Source organism: Neophocaena asiaeorientalis, unplaced genomic scaffold, assembly GCF_003031525.2.
Source record: "Neophocaena asiaeorientalis asiaeorientalis breed wild unplaced genomic scaffold, Neophocaena_asiaeorientalis_V1.1 scaffold76, whole genome shotgun sequence".
Lineage (NCBI taxonomy): Eukaryota > Metazoa > Chordata > Mammalia > Artiodactyla > Phocoenidae > Neophocaena > Neophocaena asiaeorientalis.
The window spans coordinates 2326255-2343074 of NW_020173668.1; the positions used below are offsets into that span (position 1 = coordinate 2326255).

Genomic DNA, 16820 nt, shown 5'->3' on the forward strand with positions numbered 1-16820 from the left:
GATATATATATATGTGTGTATATATATATATATATATATATATATATAAACTCTAGGATATGATTGTGTGAACTGGGTCTCTAAAACCTGCAAAGTTTCTCTCATGCTGTACAAAGCAGACCGGTTGGCACCGTATAAAAATATTTTAAAAGACTGGCATTTTCTCTATCTACTACTGCTTAAAGATATTAAAATAATATTCATAGTACCATTATGATTTATTGTGAACTTGTATCGCCAATGTACTTACTGTGAAAAAAAAAAAAACTGTGGGAATGGCATACTGTGAGAAGGCTACAGTGAGTGGCTCTATAATTACAACTGAGCAGATGTTTCTGTATTCTGGGGTTTGTAATTTGGTTCTTGAAACTGGTCCAGATGCAAATGTGCTGACTGTCATCAATGAAAAGTTAACTTTTGTAACTAATGTTAAATACACAAAAGAAATGTTGATTCGGTTAATTTTTAGGAAAACATATCCTTCTAGTTATTAGTTATCATTTTACTATTATGATTTAGAGATTAGTAAATATTCGCTTCTTTATTCAGTTAAGATTGTAGCCAAAGAGTCGTGTGATCTTTGTTTTTAAAACTTTGAAAGGAACTTTTCCTCACTGGATGTCAAAGATTTTATTAATCAAGAATGTTCTGTTTTTTAAGTACTGATAGAATTTTTTAATGTATTGGTTTACGTACTATATCTTTAGTACGAGATTTTTTTTTTTAATTTTTAGCATTTGTAGTTCCAATTCCATTAAACAAATATTTATTATCTTCCATATACAAATAGTTCATTCTGTTAAACTTATTTTCAGCTCAACATTCTAGAAATGAAACCTTATTTTTTACTTAAACGTATTCTACAAAGGAAATACAGCAGTCACCCTAATTTTAATAAATGCTGAAAGCTTTGTAAACTTTTTCTTTGTGCACTAAATGATTTTTGGCCCATACCCAGCAACTGTGATGAATGTAATAATGAAATAACATTTTGAAAGCAGACCCGATACATTAAGTATTTATTGAGCTTCTATCATAGGCTCAGTATTGTGCTTTCTCTGTATTGTTTTTCTGTGACAGTCATGCTGTTTTCTTTATATAATTAAAAGTGGAGATGTGGAGTTTATATATGGTCCAGTTCCTTCACAATTGTACAGGAGGTTATAAGAAGAAGAAATATAGTAAATTCGTAGAAGGGGGGTAAGCTACTATTTTCTTAAGGTTGTGACACAAGCTGACAAAAGCCAGGGAATTCACAGCTGGGTGGTGGCACAAAGTACCATATGTTCTAAAAACAATTAGGCCCAGCAGGGTTTCCCTAATGGCTTCCTTGTTAAGCCTCCAGGGCCAGCTGATCTGAAGCCCTCTTGACATGTCTCCTCTCTGAGCTCTGAATGCTTGTGCTTTTTGTCATTTTGTCTTGATAGAAGTATTTTCCTGTAGTCGTAATTCTTTTGAATTCATTCAGTCTCCCAGAATATTTTCTGATTCTTTCTGGAGAGAATAATGTCTTCTAGCAAATTTGTACTCATTTGCCTTGAATTTTAGCATCCATGGAGCTTCCTACAACTGTTCCTTCCCCTTTATCACACCTCCTTTTAAAAAAATGCTCTGTTCCAGGTTATGAGTTTATTTCATTGGCTCATTTCAGGCCTATAAGAACAGAGGGTAAAGGGACATTTCTATTTATTTTGCTACCATAGCTGTTTCTATCAGGATGTATTTCAACCACTGGAGTTGGTGTATTTAAATAAGTAGGAATAAAATAATGGAGAAATGGTAATATATGTACAGAAAGGTAAATGTTGATATGCCTATTCTGTTCTGAGGATGGAAGTGTCCTTTTTAGTTATCCAAAGTATTTTCTTAAGAATCATATACAAAAAGAGCCTTTATTCTTATCTGTTCAAAGTCTCCGTGCTTGGCGGAATTGTTACTCATTTATTGGCCTCTGCCAGAGGATGGGGAGGTGGGCAGATAATCCATAGGGACAGCCAGAAGATTTTGAGATAGGTAGGAAAATAATCCTAATTTATTAATTGGGTCATTTGACTATGTCATTAGTCTGTTAACGGCCACTGTTAGTGAATAAATCTTAATACTTAATTCAGAAGAACAACTGAGCATTTGAGACATTCTTCAAGTTGCTTTTTAAATGAGAGTAGCATTTCTGTTCTATTAAAATGTCCTTTTTTAGTCTAAGGTTAATGGCTCATTTTTCCTTCAGTCTAGGGGTATATTTCATTTCCCTTCTGTCCTCATCCTTTTAATATTTAGCAGAATTTATTTGATATCTTTCTCACACGTCTCATTCATTCGTTGTCTCTTTCTTATTTTCTGTAACCAGCACTATTTTGGCCTTATGATCTCTTTAGAATCACTCTTCTGTATTGTTGTCTCCAATTTTTGTACCCCCATTAACTTGGACTTAGAGAAACTTGGCCTGCGGTGAACCTTAATTTATTCTCCTTAATTTCTGACCCTATAGAAAGAAAACGGTGGTGTGTTACTGCCATCTAATGGAGAGAAAGAAAACTGCAGTGGGAAAACAAAGCGCATTTAGGGCAGGGTTTTCTGAAGGATTTTTGATACAGTCCTTAGCAAGAAAATGATGACACAGCAGTTGCCATCTTGAAATCTGCCCTTTCCTGCGGAAAGGGTGATTTGCAACCTAATACAACCATCGTCACGAGGCCTCTGGACTATGGCTGGATCATGTCGTTTAGAATCTGAAATTTTAATGAATATGCTGGCAACAGATCATTGAGACAGGCATCTCATTTTGTCAAGTTCTTACCCATTCAGTTATTTTGTCAGGGGGCCTTAACATTTTAAGTATCAACTAATACATAGTTTTAACTTTTGAAAATATCTGAAGATTGTATGTAATACTGGTGCCTATCGGTAGTGCTTTAGTAATTTATATTATATCAGAAAGATTTTATAAAAATTTCTGGATGTATTGCAGTAGCCAGTATAAGCTGCATGCCCTCCTGAAGATTGGTTTACTCTGAAATGTAACTTTAAATAAACATTATTCCAGGAAAACCAGTGTTTCTGCCTGAGTCAATTAGTTTTGAGAATCACCTGCCTTCATAAAAAACACTTTTCTGCTATAGCAGAGAGGGTCAAAAGTTTCATTTGCAATCACCGTTGATGAAATGTGTAAACAAACCACAATTGAACATAACCAGCAGACGTGACCTTAATTTTTTTCCTGAGTTCACCTTTAGAGCCCTCCTATTATGTTTTCCTTCCCAAATAAAACAGGACCACACTGAAGCTCTCCTCTTCCTTTCCTCGGCCGTCTTCTTCCTGAGTAGGCGGTTGTTACATTTGTCCTTGTCCCTGACTAGGCATCAGAGTTGTGGCTTTGCTTTTGTTTTTACCCTTGTTTGTTATTTATACAGATGCCCCCAGCCCATCCATGGGATGTGATGCTGCAATCTGTGATGAATCTAAGTTTTTTAAACTTCTCCCAGGTGATTTTGATACCCAGCCAGGGCTGAGAACCACCACTGGAAGCAACTGTTTAGAAACGCACAGATAGATTCATTTGAGTTTCTAGAAGAAGGCTATAGTGTTGAGTCTTTCACTATCAAAGTCTTAATTTCCATTGAACATTTATATAAACTGCCACCCAGTGGTACGAGTGCTTATTGTTTTTTCCCATCTGTGTTAACCGAAAAGGAAGTTTGCATTGAGAAATATTCACCTCCCCAACATCACCAGAGCAATTGAGTAATTACTTTCAGAATTCAGGTTGAACACATTTACAAGAGCCCAGGGTTTGCTGAGTATTGGATTTTGACCCTGTGAAAGGGCAAGATGTAAGTAATGAGAATAGACTCTTGGCTACACTCCAGGTGTCCTCCTAAACAAATGCTTTAATGCTACATTATCTTGCTTTAATCCTCCACAACTCAGTGAACCAGGTAGCCTCATTTTTCAGACAAAGACACTGGGTCAGTCACATAGTAAGTAGTAGCCCAGATTGCAGCCCAGGTCTAATTCTGGAGTGGCTCTTAATTGGTGTACCTAGACGGGCATACCTCGTATTATTGCACTTTAATGCACTTCACAGATACTGCGATTTTTACAAGTTGAAGGTTTATGGCAACCTTGCATCGAGCAAGTCTGTTGGTGTCATTTTTCCAACAACATCCTCTCGCCTCCTGTCTCTGTGTCACATTTTGGTAATTCTCATAGTATTTCAAACTTATTATTATATTTGTGATGGTGATCTGTGATCAGTAATGTTTGATGTTACTCTTGTAATTGTTTTGGGGCACCATGAACCATGCCCATATTAGATGATGGGCTTAATCAATAAATGTTGTGTGTGTACTAACTGCTCCACTGACTAGCCATTTCCCCCATCCCCTGCTCAGGCATCCCAATTCCCTGAGACACAGCAATATTGAAATTAGGCCTATTGGTAACCCTACAATGACCTCTAAGCGTTCAAGTGAAAGGAAGAGTCTCTCACTTTAAGTCAAAAGCTAGAAATGATTAAGCTTAGTGAGGAAGGCAACGCCTTAAGCCGAGACAGGCCGAAAGCTAGACCTCTTGCGCCAGTTAGCCAAGCTGTGAATGAAAAGGAAAAGGTCTGGAAGGAAATTAAAAGTGCTACTCCAGTGAACACAAGAATGATAAGAAAGCAGAACAGCCTTATTGCTGACATGGAGAAAGTTTGAGTGGTCTGGATAGAAGGTCAAAACAGCCACAACATTCCCATAAGCCAAAGTCTAATCCAGAGCAAGGCCCTAACTCTCTTCAGTTCTATGAAGGCTGAGAGATGTGAAGAAGCTGCAAAATAAAAGTTTGAAGCTAGCAGAGGTTGGTTCATGAGGTTTAAGGAAAGAAGCCATCTCTGTAACATCAAAGTACAAGGTGAAGCAGCAAGTGCTGAAGTAGAAGCTATAGCAAGTTATCCAGAATATCCAGCAAAGATCATTAATGAAGGTGGCTACACTAAACAGATTTTCAGTGTAGACAAAACAGCCTTCCATTGGAAGAAGATGCCATCTAGGACTTGCAGAGCTAGAGAGGAGAAGTCAATGCCTGGCTTCAGAGCTTCAAAGGACAGGCTGACTCTTGTTAGGGGCTAATGCACCTGGTGACTTGAAGCTGATGCTCATTTACCATTCCAAAAACCCTAGGGCCCTTAAGAATTATGCTAAATCAACTGTGCCTGTGCTCTATCAATGGCCCAACAAAGCCTGGACGACAGCACATCTGTTGACAAAGCCCACTGTTGAGAACTACTGCTCAGGAGAAAAGATTCCTTTCAAAATATTACTGCTCATTGACGATGAACCTGGTCACCCAAGAGCTCTGATGGAGATGTACAACGAGATTAATGTTGTTTTCATGCCTGCTAGCATAACATCCACTCTGCAGCCCATGGATCAAGGAGTAATTTCCACTTTCAAGTCTTAGTCTTTAAGAAATACATTTCATAAGGCTCTAGCTGTTGTAGATAGTGATTCCTCTGATGGATCTGGGCAAAGGAAATTGAAAACCTTCTGGCAAGGATTTGCCATTCTGGTTGCCATTAAGAACATTTGTGGTTCATGGGAAGAGATCAAAATTAACAGGTGTTTGGGAGAAGTTGATTGGAACCCTCACGGATGACTTGGAAGGGCTCAAGACTTCAGTGGAGGAAGTAACTGCAGGTGTGGTGGAAATAGCAAGAGAACTAGAATTGGAAGTGGAGCCTGAATATATGACTGAATTGCTATAATCTCATGAAAAAACTTTAATGGATGAGGAGATGCTTCTTATGGATGAGCAGAGAGGTAGATGTTTCTTCTACTCCTGGTGAAGAAACTGTGACAGTTGTTGAAATGACAACAGAGGATTTGGACTATTACATAAACTTAGTTGATAAACCAACAGCAGGGTTTGAGAGGATTGACTCCAGTTTTGAAAGAAGGTCTATTGTGGGTAAAATGCTGTCAAACAGCATTGCAGGCTACAGAGATATCATTCATGATAGGAAGAGTCAATGCATGCAGCAAACTTCATTGTTGTCTTATTTTGAGAAATTGCCACCACCATCCCGACCTTCAGTAGCCACCCCCTGATCAGTCAGCACCGTCAACAATGAGCCACGACCCTCCACCAGCAAAGATTATGTACAACTCACTGAAGGCTCAGACACTGGTTAGCACTTTTTAGCAATAGAGTACTTTTTTAAGCGTTTTTTAAATTTTTATTTATTTTATTTATTTATTTTTGGCTACATTGCATCTTTGTTGCTGCGTGTGGGTTTTTTCTAGTTGCGGTGAGCCGGGGCTACTGTTCGCTGCGGTGGGCAGCCTTCTCATTGCGGTGGTTTCTCTCGTTGTGGAGCACGAGCTCTAGGCACGCAGGCTTCAGTAGTTGTGGCACGTGGGCTCAGTAGTTGCGTCTCGCGGGCTCTAGAGCGCAGGCTCAGTAGTTGTGGCATGTGGGCTCAGTAGTTGTGGCTCACGGGCTTAGTTGCTCTGCAGCATGTGGGATCTTCCCGGATCAGGGCTCAAACCCGTGTCCCCTGCATCGGCAGGCGGATTCTTAACCACTGAGCTACCAGGGAAGCCCCGGCAGGTGAATTCTTAACCAGATTCTTTGCCGCCAGGGAGGTCCCGTCTTACACTTTTTAATAAATAATTTTTCATAAGCAGTACAACCTGGCTGAACTATCCCAAAACAGAGAGATTATAGTTAGTTAGTGAAAAGCTTACTCTAGTTGTAAAAACATACAGGCTTATGAAAAAAATTTTTAATATGCATAAAAGAAAAAAGAAGGTGCAAATCTGGTCTTCAAGCAGCTCCCTAATGCTCTTAGGATATCAAAAGATTGCTCACCACAGAGCATGTCCAAGGCAGGCCTCCCCCCCAGCCCCAGGCCCTGCACCAGCAGCCTCCCTGGGCCGCCCCCTCCACCCGGAGCCCTCCTCCTCCATCTTCACTCTCCCTATCCCTTCCTTCCCCGACTCCCTAGACCAGATTAGTCACTTGCTCCCAGAGAGAGCGTTTGCACCTTAATTGTGTGGCTCAGTGACACTTGGGGGAGGAATTGATTCCTCTCATATCCCTGTGGCCGGCGTGGTGGTTGAATGGATCTCATGGCCCAGAGAGATCCACCTCTTAGTGTGGTGATCATTCACCCTTTCAGAGGCAGTGGACAGAAAAAGACTCCCACGCCAAAAAAGAGCACAGTTAGGGGATTTCAAGGAAGTTCATTAACGTTTACACCAAGGAAGCAACAGAACACAGAGTTCAGAGGAATAGATAAAGGGCTGATACAGAGAAGGGGAAGTGGTTTGGTTTGGTTTCAGATCAAGGACCATTAAGTGTAAGGAGCTGCTTGCTGCCCCTCCCCTTTGTGGCCCATCTTCTCTGTGGTTGCCTATTATGTGAGCAGCGCCGGGGCCTGGTGGCCTCAGGGACACGCTGAGGCCACCAGCGTGTGGCTCAGAATCCCAGGGTCTCAGCTTCCACACTGACAGGTGTGATAAACCAAATGAGGAATCCAGGTCCATCTCCCCGCAGGGGTGAGTGGGCCAGGCCCCACCCAGCACAGGGTGAGGGCACCTGGCCTGGAAAAGGGGTTGGAAAGATAGGCCCATCTTCATTGTCACCAGGGGCTGAGGGGCCACACAAAGAGCACTGGCCTTGGAGTCAGGCAGACATAGGTTTGGGGTCTAGTTCAGCCTCTTAACTCAGGTGTCTTAGGTCACTATCTTCACCAATATGAGCCTCTGTGACCTCGCTTGTAAACAGGTGAAAACACTTTCCTTGCAGTGCCATTATGAGAAAGAATATCCTGTTTGTCAAGCACATGGTGGAGGGTCCATAAACGGTTGTCATTATCATGAGCTAATTTTTTTTTTTAAGATGTTGGGGGTAGGAGTTTATTAATTAATTAATTTATTTTTGCTGTGTTGGGTCTTCGTTTCTGTGCGAGGGCTATCTCTAGTTGTGGCAAGCGGGGGCCACTCTTCATCGCAGCCTCTCTTGTTGCGGAGCACAGGCTCCAGACGCGCAGGCTCAGTAGTTGTGGCTCACGGGCCTAGTTGCTCTGCGGCATGTAGGATCCTCCCAGACCAGGGCTCGAACCCGTGTCCCCTGCATTAGCAGGCAGATTCTCAACCACTGCGCCACCAGGGAAGCCCTATTAGCTAATTTTAATAGACCACCTTGACCAAAAGGGGATGGTGGCCTTCTAGGTAACCAGTGGGGCCGGTGGAGTAGCTCTTTGCTGTCCACAGATTTTGTTACCCAACTAGTACCGGGATCCTCCCAGACCAGGGCTCGAACCCGTGTCCCCTGCATTAGCAGGCAGATTCTCAACCACTGCGCCACCAGGGAAGCCCTATTAGCTAATTTTAATAGACCACCTTGACCAAAAGGGGATGGTGGCCTTCTAGGTAACCAGTGGGGCCGGTGGTGTAGCTCTTTGCTGTCCACAGATTTTGTTACCCAATTAGTACCCACAGTAACATGTTGCTATAGAATCTCACCTCCTGCCCTGTGGTCTCCAGCAGAGACCCTCAGAGCTGGCTGCACAGCAGGAGAAACTAAGGACCTTACACTCATGTAAACAGACACCCACTTTTGTGATTCAGAGGGCCTGGGGGTGGAGCCCGGCCTGCCTCTAATCCCTGGACCCATCCATGGACATGATCCACTGAAGTTCGCCAAGGCCTGAAGTCCGAGGCCCCAGAACACCCACCTCATCATAGAAACAATCACGGTCCACAGTCGCCCTCAGGGTCCATTACCACCACCTTCCTCAGAAGCATCTCAGTCCACATCAGACTGATCTGGAATCCCTGCTCAGTTGTGGTGACTCCAGTGTACACCCGTGTATACCTGCACTCTGCAGGGCAAACATGCTGCCCACACAAGCGGGTGTGCCCACGCCGGCCTCCTCTACCTTTCCCTCCTCTCTTCGTCTATGGTTGGGCACAGACTCCAGAATGTCCCACTTACACCATTCATCATTGCAAAACCCTCACTGTGCAGCACAGGCATTTAAAAACCAAAATAGAATTCAACTGTCCTCCCAGTAAATTTCATTCTTTAAAACATCATAATGAAATATTAAAATGGACTTGTGGTTGCCAAGGGGGTAGGGGTGGGGGAGGGAAGGATTGGGACTTTGGGATAAGAAGATGCAAATTTTTTTTTTTTTTTTGGCCGTGCAGCATGGCTTGTCGGATCTTAGTTCCCCAACCAGGGATCGCACCTGGGCCCACAGCAGTGAAAGCACCAAGTCCTAACCGCTGGACCGCCAGGGAATGCCCAGATGCAAACTATATAGAATGGGTAAACAACAAGGTCCTACTGTATAGCACAGGGAGCTGTATTCAATGCCCTGTGATAACCCATAATGGAAAACAACATGAGAAAGAATGTATATATGTATAACTAAATCACTTTGCTCTACAGTAGAAATTAACACAACGTTGTAAATCAACTATACTTCAATAAAATAAATTTTAAAAAAAGAAAATAGTAGGCTATTTTCTTTGTGGACATTGGGCAGCTTTACTAAGCAACTTGAAGTTACCTTAGAAGAAATATCCTAACTGAATATTGCATATTCCCATAGTATGAGTGTTTCCAGATTTTACTGAAAAACTTCATTGTATTCATGTTTTGGATGGTCACGGAAAACTGCTGGTATGAAATGAGACGTGGCTGAGGTTGTTCTGTTGTTTTTAAGTAACACACATCAGCAAGAAGACAGAACTTTCACAGAGAAAGGAGGGGTTGGCAGTATTTGAAGCATAGTGCAGGGCTCGCTCTCATGCTCAGGATTGTTTAAAGCGACAGGCCACTCAGGCAGCCCACCTGGTCACCACTCTGCCGGAGGGGCTGCTGTGCCCCCAGCCCAGCCCTTGAACACTGCATGGACCAGTTTAAGGCCCTTCAACTGCAGGAAGGCACACAGTTCCCTGCCGCTGGCCTGTGCTTCTCACAGACATGGAGAAAGGTTTGGTCTCCTTATGCATTAATAAATAAGGAAAACGCTTTCCTTAGTGGCTGTTCCAGGAACTGAGTGTTCCTTGCCATCCTCTACAAGATTCACCATCTGCTCCCCCAAATTCTTCTGGAAAGAGCATCGTAAGCATGTCATCCTAACAGTGACACCGTGGAGAAGAGGGAGGCACCCTCTCCCATTTCCTGCCCCTTACCCCCACTCCTGCACCCTCCGTGGGGCCCACGCAGCCAAGCCACCATAGGGACATCTGTTTCCTGTGTCACTTTCTGCAAGACAGGGACCAACCTTAAATGAGACAGTGGCATCCTCAAGGAGTCGATGGGCCCTGTAGGTGTGGTTGTGAGGCTTTCCTCTGATTGCCCAGGCGGCCGGGGGTGGGCTGGGGTCACACAGCAGGGCCTCACACTTCAGCTTTTGGTCTGAGTTACACAACTTCCAGGTTTCCATGCAGTTTCCTCCTCCCCAGCCCTGAACTGTTTACACAGCAACTCTTATCCACAGAGCATCCACACAGTGACTTTCCTCTGTTTGGAAGATATGGGATGGCTGTGTCCCAAGTTTTTCCTATTGAGGACCCTTTTCAATAGGGGACAGATGCAGCCTATCTGATGATCAAGAAGTACAAGGTTGCCTTTGTGATTCCGTTAACACCCCCCTGTCCAATAAACAGTCTTCTGATGAATAATGGCCCTTCCTTTTCCTTCCCCACAGGTTCATCACCTGATAATGATGTAAACATGGCAGAAGCAACCACGCCCCTTCCAGAAACCCCAGGGCTCATTTGGGGAAATACTTTCATCATTAAAGTCTTTGAGAGATTGCTACTTATTTCTTAAACTTACCTGATTTTCTTCCCAGAGGTAATTTAATCCTGCATTAAGGAGAAGCTCACCCCAAAATGGTCCTCCTTAATTTTAAACCCATCTTTCCTTACCCCTTTCCCCCATAATCATTCAAGTCTTTCCTTAAAATGACCCAGGTGCCAAAGCATAAATTACCTCTCAAGCATAGTTTTAGAACTTATTTATTTCAAACATTTACAATTTTCACTTTAAAAGCAAAGTAGCTGGTAAAAAGAGAAAACATCGAAAAACATCATACTGACCCTTGCCCCATATACAGACATCATCAGCCTTTGGTATTTGCTTTCAGATAATTAAGTAAAAAAATAAAAACAAAAACTTAAAACTATTATTTCTCTCCAGAAAAAAACAATGTAAAGTTGAGGTATTCTATTTAACGGATGTGTGATCTCCATCCAAATATGGTTTCTCTATTAATTAACAGCCTTGCTACATGCTGTTCCAATCCTTTGCTTCTGAAGTAGATCTGCATTTGAGCATATGTTCATACAACTGACAATGTTCCTTAATAATCATTAAGGTTGCCATAGAAACTCACTGGCGCTGGGGCCAGGCTACACCAAGGACACGATGCCGGAAGGACCTTTCGGGGATGCTCAGGAGTGTCTGGCACAGAAGCTGAGCCAGCTGGGCTCCCTTTCAGCAACAGCCTCACTGCCAACTGCTGCATGGAAGGCTGGGATCCAGGCTCCTGCTCCCAAGGACCACCAGTTGCCCCTGCTTCTCCAAATTAAGATAAATTTCTCACCAACTCCTCCCCGACTGGGTCAATCTTAAGTGCCTTTGATGAAGCGATACAGCTCAGCACTAAAGCAGCCAGCCAAGACATTCCTGAACATTCTGCACGAAACCCACAAACCATGACCACTCCCAGCCTGCCCTGCTCAGCTCTGTCCACCACCGGGTGGGCTCCCAATCCATTCCAGCATCAGATTCCACCCCTCGTAACGGTGTTTCCTTCCCTTGGGGGCAGCTGGGAAATGGCGGACACTCAGGGTGAGCCAAGAGCCTAGCCAACAAACTGCAAGGGCCAGGCTCCCTCAGGGCAAAGAGCTCTCAGAGTCACCAAGGGCTTTGTTGACACATTCAATGCTATACCTCCTTGACCTTTTTTTTTTTCATTAATGCTACAAAAATTAATGACCACTTTAATTGAGACCTTGATCTAGCATATTTTCAACTTTTCCCACCCAGCAGGATAAGTTGCCCATCTTTAACAAAAATTGTCACTGTGCTAATAACATTTCACATCTGGCTGTGCAGCAGATGGCTACAGATATTCGGTGAGTAGCATCACTGTTGAGGATAAAAGGCAGCACGTGTGCTGCAGAAACACAGGTAAGGATGACCTGTGGATTGAAACACACATTCACTGACCACAGATTCAAGGACAGAGAAAGCTTAGGGTGTATACCTGTGTACACTGAGCAAGGCCTACGACCCAGAGAAGACAAATATTTTTCCTTCATCTATACTAGCTTATAAAAAAAAAAGGGAAAAAACCCTCTTCAATTAAAAAAAAAACGCAGTTCCGTTCCAATAATAATGAAAGCAATAACAATTTGGAGATCAAAGCTGCCTAGCTCTCAGCAATCATGAGCTATCTGGATTTCACATCTTCCACTAGCACCGCTCTGCCTGGCTCTGGTAATATTACACGTGGGTAAAACTTTGTCAAGAGTTAAAGAACCGTGGGCACAGAATCACCCTATCTCGTGCAGATTCTCATTTTTTATATTTCCCTTTAACAGCATTTTTGCTGTTCTCAGTCAAGGAAAATTTAGAGAAAAACAAAACAAAACAAAACCATCTGCCTCACTTTTGTCAAGTTAAGATCAGCTGCCAGAAGCAGCAACAGGGTCTGAAATTTACAGCCAAAGCCAGCAATGAAAATCACTGCATAGTCCAACATCCTAACAGTTTGAACCTGGCAAACGGTAAATAAAACACGGTCATTTCCATCCTTTCCCCACCTATCTGGCGCTGGTGGTTATTTTTCTAAAAGGGGAGACTACTAGAAAAGTTTTGTGGTCTGGTAAATTTTTAGTGGTGGTTACACGACTGATTTTAATCACAGCTTCATTCTGGGACATCCCATAATACTTGAGGGTGCTTGTTTGGGTAACCAATAACATCACTGAATTTTCAAAGCCCAGACAGAAAAGTGAACTGAAGTGGTTACTGCAGTGTCACGGCTAGACATTTACTCGGTACTTCAATACTAGCTGAACTGAATCACATTCAAGGAACTAACTAAAGAGAGGAAGGCACCAAGTTTAGGGTTGTTGTTTTTTTTTTAATGAACCTCCTCTGATACCCAAGGGCTCATGGCTTTCAGGGGTGGGGATTTTCAGCTGACCTGCTGGGTAATCGTGGGAGGCTTGCTTCCCAGCACTGTGACACGGAGCTGGACACCGTTTCCTTCTCAGCCGCCTGGGGGAGTAGTAACAAGCTGCTTTTCCGCTAAATTAGAAAAGAGGCAGACTTTTTTTTTTCACTTTTTAAGGCAAAAACAAAATTTAGAATGAAACCAGAGTCTCTTCTCTAATAGGGCAAAATCTCCTTTTCTCCTCCTTTTCCACTTGACTCAGTTTTGTGCTAAACAAAGCTATTGTGCTTTTCCCCCATTATTTCTATACTGACACTCAGCTAATACTGGATCTTCCACCCTCTGAAGATAAAATAGTCAGCAGTTTTTTTAAAAACCAAATTAAAATCCATTCTTGCTGGGTTCTTTTGTCTTTTTGCATAAATATTACCTTCCCTGGTTACTCAGGCTCAGCTGAAACTAAAATAAACAAAGCTGGAATAAGGCAGCTTTGATTTCACCACTGGCAGAAGCCCTCCCTAATGCCAGTTCTCATTTTGGAGGGCCAGGGGAAGGGGAGAATGGAGAATGGTGGTTTGCAGAGGCCGCTGTCCCCCTCAGCAATGCTATGACAGACAAGCGTGGAGACCCTGTCCCCACCACTCCCCTCCTTCCCCAGGGCTTCTTTCCTGAAGTCCTAGGATCCAAAAAGGGACATCGAGCCAGTGCAGCTGCTTCTGGATTCAGCAAGCGCCTAGGACTATCATTCACATTTAGAAAAATGCTAATGAGGAACTGATTATAATTCCATTTCAAACCGTCAGGCCCTGAGATACAATCACCCCCCTCTCAGCTGTTCAGTGAAGAAAAGCAGGTGAGACTTTTCCCCCAGCCACAGTGGTTTAAGAAAAGCCAATCTCAGGCCTAGAAAAACTGAATTGAGAAGGCACTTGGGCTTCAAGAAGCTTAGAAGATGAAACTGTGCGGTGGGCCAAGAGATAAGCGACTCAGGGAGTCTTTGGCTGGACATTCATCCCACCCGCCTGAGGGTGCAGCTCCTGGAGGTGGGTCGGGGTGCGCAGGCGGCCAGCAACTTGTCCACACCAAGCCCAGGGGGGAGTCTGAGGTCTGTGCAGCCACCCGGCTCAGCCCACCTGCGTGTCCGGTAGAGTCTTGACACCCCTCTCTTCACGGGGGCCTGAGTTCACTCTAAGCCCTGTAAGCAGGGCACTGGGGGAAGAGTGGTTCAAAAACTCAACCACCTCTTCCTTCTGAACAGACGCAGCAAACCGTTTTTTCACCCAGCACAGAACTTTCTGCGAGGCCCTTCTGTAGAGGCGAAGCCAGAGGCCCCGAGCACCCGAGATGAGCTGGCATGGCAGCGAGGAGCGTCTTTTGCTAAGCCAGTTTGTGCTTCAGCATCCACACAGTCCAGGGGGCCTGACACCGCAGGCTGCCAGGTGCCACCCGGCCAGCCAGCTATCTGGGGAAGAAGTAGTCTCTGTTGCTGATGTCATAAGGTCTCTGAGGGCCACTGGCATCTGGTCGGCTAGTCCTCGAGGTGTTGTCAGACCCAAGGCTGCTGGGGGACACCGGCGGGGAGATGAGGGGCACAAGCACTGGGGTGGGCTTGGGCCTCTCAGGGACCAGCTGTCCCAAAGAATATGGTGGGTGCACGCTCGTCTTGCCTTCTTTCAGAGCCTGCAGCTTCCCCGTCTTCTTGAACCTTCACACAGACACACAAAGACAAACCACGCAAATGTTGAGTTCCCTCTGTGATAAACCCGCAAGAAAAACACCAACAGCTGGCAGCCCTGGTGGCCTGGCACTCCTGGGTTTCAGCTCCAAGAAGTGATAACTATTTATTCATTGGCTGTTTATTGTTACCAGGAGTTACACAATCCTCTGAAGAGTCATCAAAAATATCCCAAGAGGGCTTCCCTGGTGGTGCAGTGGTTAAGAATCCACCTGCCAATGCAGGGGACACGGGTTCAAGCCCTGGTCCAGGTAGATCCCACATACCGTGGAGCAACTAAGCCTGTGTGCCACAACTACTGAGCCTGCGCTCTACAGCCCGCGAGCCACAACTACTGAGCCCACGTGCCACAACTACTGAAGTCCACACGCCTAGAGCCCGTGCTCCGCAACAAGAGAAGCCACCGCAGTGACAAGCCTGCGCACCGCATCAAAGAGTAGTGCCTGCTCGCCGCAACTAGAGAAAGCCCGCGCACAGCAATGAAGACCAACGCAGCCAAAAATAAATAAATAAATAAAATACCCCAAGGGAATAGGTATGTGTTGTGGGTCCAGTTTACCAATGGGGAAGCTGAGGCTTTGAGTGTGGCTTTGAGTGCCCCGTTATAGCACCGAGAATTTAGTTTGTCCTGCTCCAGAGGCTACCCAGAGGGGCCCCTCAGTCAAATTAACACTGGCTAGAGGTAGAGAATTGGCAGCTGCCTTTAATGGCAGGGAAAAGGCTGTACTGCTCCCTCAGCAGTCCTCCTGCTCCTCTTGCTTCCAATATTCCCGGCGTCCCCAATTCTCCTTACACCTCTGGGTCCCCTCACACCATGTTGGCACGTTCTCACAGACTCGGCCGTGGGCACCACTTGGGCACAAGTGACTCATCTGACAGGAAAGTCAATGTTAAACAGGAAGGAGATAGACATCTCTCTGATCATAGCTTCGTTCACCCTGCTCCATTCTGGGCCCAAAGCCAGGGCTCAGTAACTGAGAAAAGTCACTTGACAGCCCAGAGAAAGATGAGATGGTGATAGCAATCTTCAAAGGTACAGTCAGGTCTCCTCCCTGAAGGGGCCCTTCTGTCGGGTGGGGCAGCTCTTCTCCCCCTCCTGCTTCCCACTTTGTCACCTATTAACTTATTGCCCACTGACCTCAAAGTGGGAGCAAGGTGGTCTCCCTCAGTTCTACCAAATGTCAGCTACTCCAGGAAGGGCTGGGAGGGAAGAGGGGAAACCAATGTCAAAAACAAGGTTTGGGGATTTTCCTTAGGTTTCTTTTTATATCGACAGGCTACTCCTGTCCTTGTTATGATAAATAATTGATAGTTGGCTCCAAATCTGCCATTGGCTCTTAGCCTGTTATCCAAATGGAATAAACAATCTGCAGAATGTGACTTAGGCTTCGCCATTCAGGCACTGCACAGGAAGGGAACACAGCAGGGATTGCTTACTGGAGCTACGCTGGGTCCCTGGGTGGAATCCTTCTCCCTCATGAGAGAACTGAGGATAGAGTCATTATGCTCTGGATTTCAAAATATTCAGATCCTCTGACCCAAGAATTCCACTTCTGGGAATATACCCTCAGGAAAGAGCATAGCTATGGAAAAAGCTTTATGCACAAAGATGTTCAACACAGTGTTATTTACAAAAGCAAAACAACAACCCAAATGCCCAATAATAGGAGGTTGGTTAAGTGATCTTGGGTATCATAACCACCTAATGGAGGAGTGATGAAAGTGAGGTTTACAAAGAATTTGTAACAATGGGAAGAAGTGCTTATGTTATATAACTGATACTAAATTTAAAAGGCAGGATTCAGAGCTGTAGAGACAGAATAATCATGGCTACATAAAAACAAACAAGAAACTATGCAGAGGAAAAAGACTCAGGAAATTCATCTAAATATAAAG

General features: G+C 44.3%; 2 protein-coding genes across 4 annotated transcripts in view; both read right to left on the bottom strand.

Moving 5' to 3' along the window:
- The window catches only part of TDRD10 (tudor domain containing 10), a 75109-nt gene extending 64242 nt beyond the window's left edge, over window positions 1-10867 (bottom strand). The window contains exon 1 of the mRNA XM_024748136.1: window positions 10283-10867. Within this exon, the coding sequence (XP_024603904.1) occupies window positions 10283-10444 (162 nt within the window). The 5' untranslated portion in view covers window positions 10445-10867. The remainder of the gene's footprint in view (window positions 1-10282) is intronic.
- Window positions 10868-11005: 138 nt separating this feature from the next.
- IL6R (interleukin 6 receptor) overlaps window positions 11006-16820 on the bottom strand; it is a 50679-nt gene continuing 44864 nt past the window's right edge. For 2 of the 3 annotated variants that reach the window (XR_003003622.1, XR_003003623.1), the window contains exon 11: window positions 14760-14894. Coding sequence is in view for 1 of the 3 variants with exons in the window: in XM_024748133.1 (XP_024603901.1) it covers window positions 14648-14894 (247 nt within the window). In the remaining 2 variants the exon portion in view is untranslated. Of the gene's footprint in view, window positions 14895-16820 lie in introns of all 3 variants that reach the window. The other variant, XM_024748133.1, reaches the window with a different exon arrangement.